The 2,500-nt window shown below is 38.1% G+C and overlaps 1 protein-coding gene across 1 annotated transcript in view; it reads right to left on the reverse strand.

Moving 5' to 3' along the window:
- The window catches only part of LOC307257522 (echinoderm microtubule-associated protein-like 6), a gene marked incomplete at both ends in the record, with an annotated part of 54,625 nt that overhangs the window by 15,370 nt on the left and 36,755 nt on the right, over positions 1-2,500 (reverse strand). Inside the window, 1 exon segment of the mRNA XM_080036784.1 lies at positions 1,841-1,967. Coding sequence (XP_079892910.1) covers positions 1,841-1,967 — 127 coding nt within the window.

Here is a 2,500-nt window from a genome sequence, read left to right on the forward strand (position 1 = left end):
CCCCTCGGAGGTGACACACCTCCGCGTCCAGGCTGCAAATGAATCGCGCTGTTGTTAGGTGCGAAATCGGAGATAGTGTGCCACGAAGCTATTTATGCTGAAGCGGTGTTGCTGGATTTAGGAGTTATTTAGAGATATGGCAAGCAAAAAGTTGACATAATGAGTGGATGCTTTGAATTAGCAAAGGAGATATATATTTAGGCTACTATTGTTATTATAAAATGTCACGCAAGAGAGACGATAAACAAACATAATGGGCTGTTATCATTTAGATTAGATGGCAAGATGATAAGGCAGATTCTTTGGAACAACTAAAAAAGGCAAAAGTTGATGATGATGTGAACAACTTGTTTGTGCTTTTAAGTCGCCAGAACGCAAGAAACAAATCTTTGAGGCTCAATTTACTTTTTCAATCTACAGTAATAGGCTCTAGCTCTATTGATATTAATATAGGCTAAATAAATACCTAAAGATACAGTATTTCTATTATAAAATGTATTGCACCATGAGCCATAACTGTGACCATTATATTATATAGCATAGGCCTACTTGTGTTAGCCTTAAGCCTAGCTCAGTCATTATGCCATACCATGTCACCTCCTGCTGTGTAATGAGCTGCATTGAACACAAGAAGATCTATTGAGAACACCAAATCCATATTTCATGTTATTTTGGTGAAAGTAATGCAAAAGTAATGTAAAAGTAGTGTAATGCCTTACAATTCAAAGACAGTAATATTGTAATGTAACTAACTACTTTGAAATGCCAGTAATAAGTAATAAATACCGCATTACGCTTTTGAAGTAACTTGCCCAACACTGCTAGTTAGCTGATTACTGTCAGTCCTTTAAACCAAGCACATATACTAGTTAGCTGATTACTGTCAGTCCTTTAAACCAAGCACATATACTAGTTAGCTGATTACTGTCAGTCCTTTAAACCAAGCACATATACTAGTTAGCTGATTACTTTCAGTCCTTTATATCCTTCACAGTTTTATGTGAGCACATCAAAACATATTAGTTTTAGCCAATAAAAACCTGTTACATTTTAGTCAACATTTTTTTTTTTTAAAGGTGCAGTGTGTAATATGACATCATCAAGAAAGTTCTACAAAGTTCTAGAATGCAACGCTCCCTGGGTAACCCCAACCCTTTAGAATAATAACAGAAGCTACAGTGGCCTTCAAGGACAAGAACAATTCTAAATTCTGAACAATGCACCTGATGACATTCCAACTATGACACTTTCAAGATGGCGGCACTAGGCCTTGGTCCAAAATATGCAGAAATATGGACATATATGAGACCCTTTCTGAGGGAAAAAATAATAATAAAAAAAAAAAATTCAGCTATAATGCACTAAATTAAATGTACTTATGAATATTATAATTACTTTCTAGAAAATCTGCTAGGAAATAAAACCAAAAATTCTACACACTGCAGCTTTAAGACTAATTATATAGCAAAAGAAAATGAGCAAGAGTGATGTGTGGGGATCTATCTCGTTTCTTGTTTTGATTAATGTACGTGCACGTCAATAAAATGTTCATATTTCATTTACCTATTGCTGCCACAGGAGGGCGCCCACATGCAAAACTGTCTGGTGCAGCTTTAATTGTATTACTAGGTAAGTGCTAATGCTGCCTGTTGTGTTATTGCAGGGAGAGAAGGAGGTTTGTGTGACACTTTGGAGGGAGTCCAACTTGGCTCAGCTTTAGAGTGTGGAACCACGAAGTGTGTGCGTGTGTGTGTGTGTGTGTGTGTGTGTGTGTGTGTGTGTGTGTGTGTGTGTGTGTGTGTGTGTGTGTGTGAGTGTGTGTGTGTGTGTGTGTGTGTACCTCTCCTCAGTAGAAACCTCTTTGAGCTGTTGGTGAGGTTTGGTTCCACTCATTTCCCTGAAGCTGACAGCATTCATCTTACTGGTGTAGTCCACTGTCTTCTCACGCGCAACGTCACTGTCGTAGCCTTAACACACACACACACACACACACACACGCACACAGACACAGACATACACACAGACAGACACACACACACACAGACAGACAGACACACTTACACACAGACAGACAGACAGGCAGACACATAGACAGACAGACAGACAGACAGACAGACAGACAGACACAGACACACACGCACACACACACACACACACACACACACAAAACAGGGTCAAGGTTTTCAAATCCATTTCTCTCAAATCTATCTGTGCCTTCAAAACAAACAACTTAATAATAATCGAAGCTACTTTAAAGCTATGGTGCGTAACTTCTGTGACCCTATGGGGAATTCTTAGTAATTACAACAACACTGTCTGGGCATCTACATGAGTGCGCCAAAAATAGCGCACTATAGCTTTAATTTTGTTAATTTTTAAAACTATGATGAAAAAACTTTCCTCAACCACCTTTTTTTCACGATTAAGAAGAGACTTTGAAAAGCTTTGATAATTAAAAATAAGTAAATTAACAGAAGTCACACACTATAGCTTTAAACAG

Source organism: Ammodytes marinus (genome assembly GCF_949987685.1).
Source record: "Ammodytes marinus genome assembly, chromosome: 11".
Classification (NCBI taxonomy): Eukaryota; Metazoa; Chordata; class Actinopteri; order Uranoscopiformes; family Ammodytidae; genus Ammodytes; species Ammodytes marinus.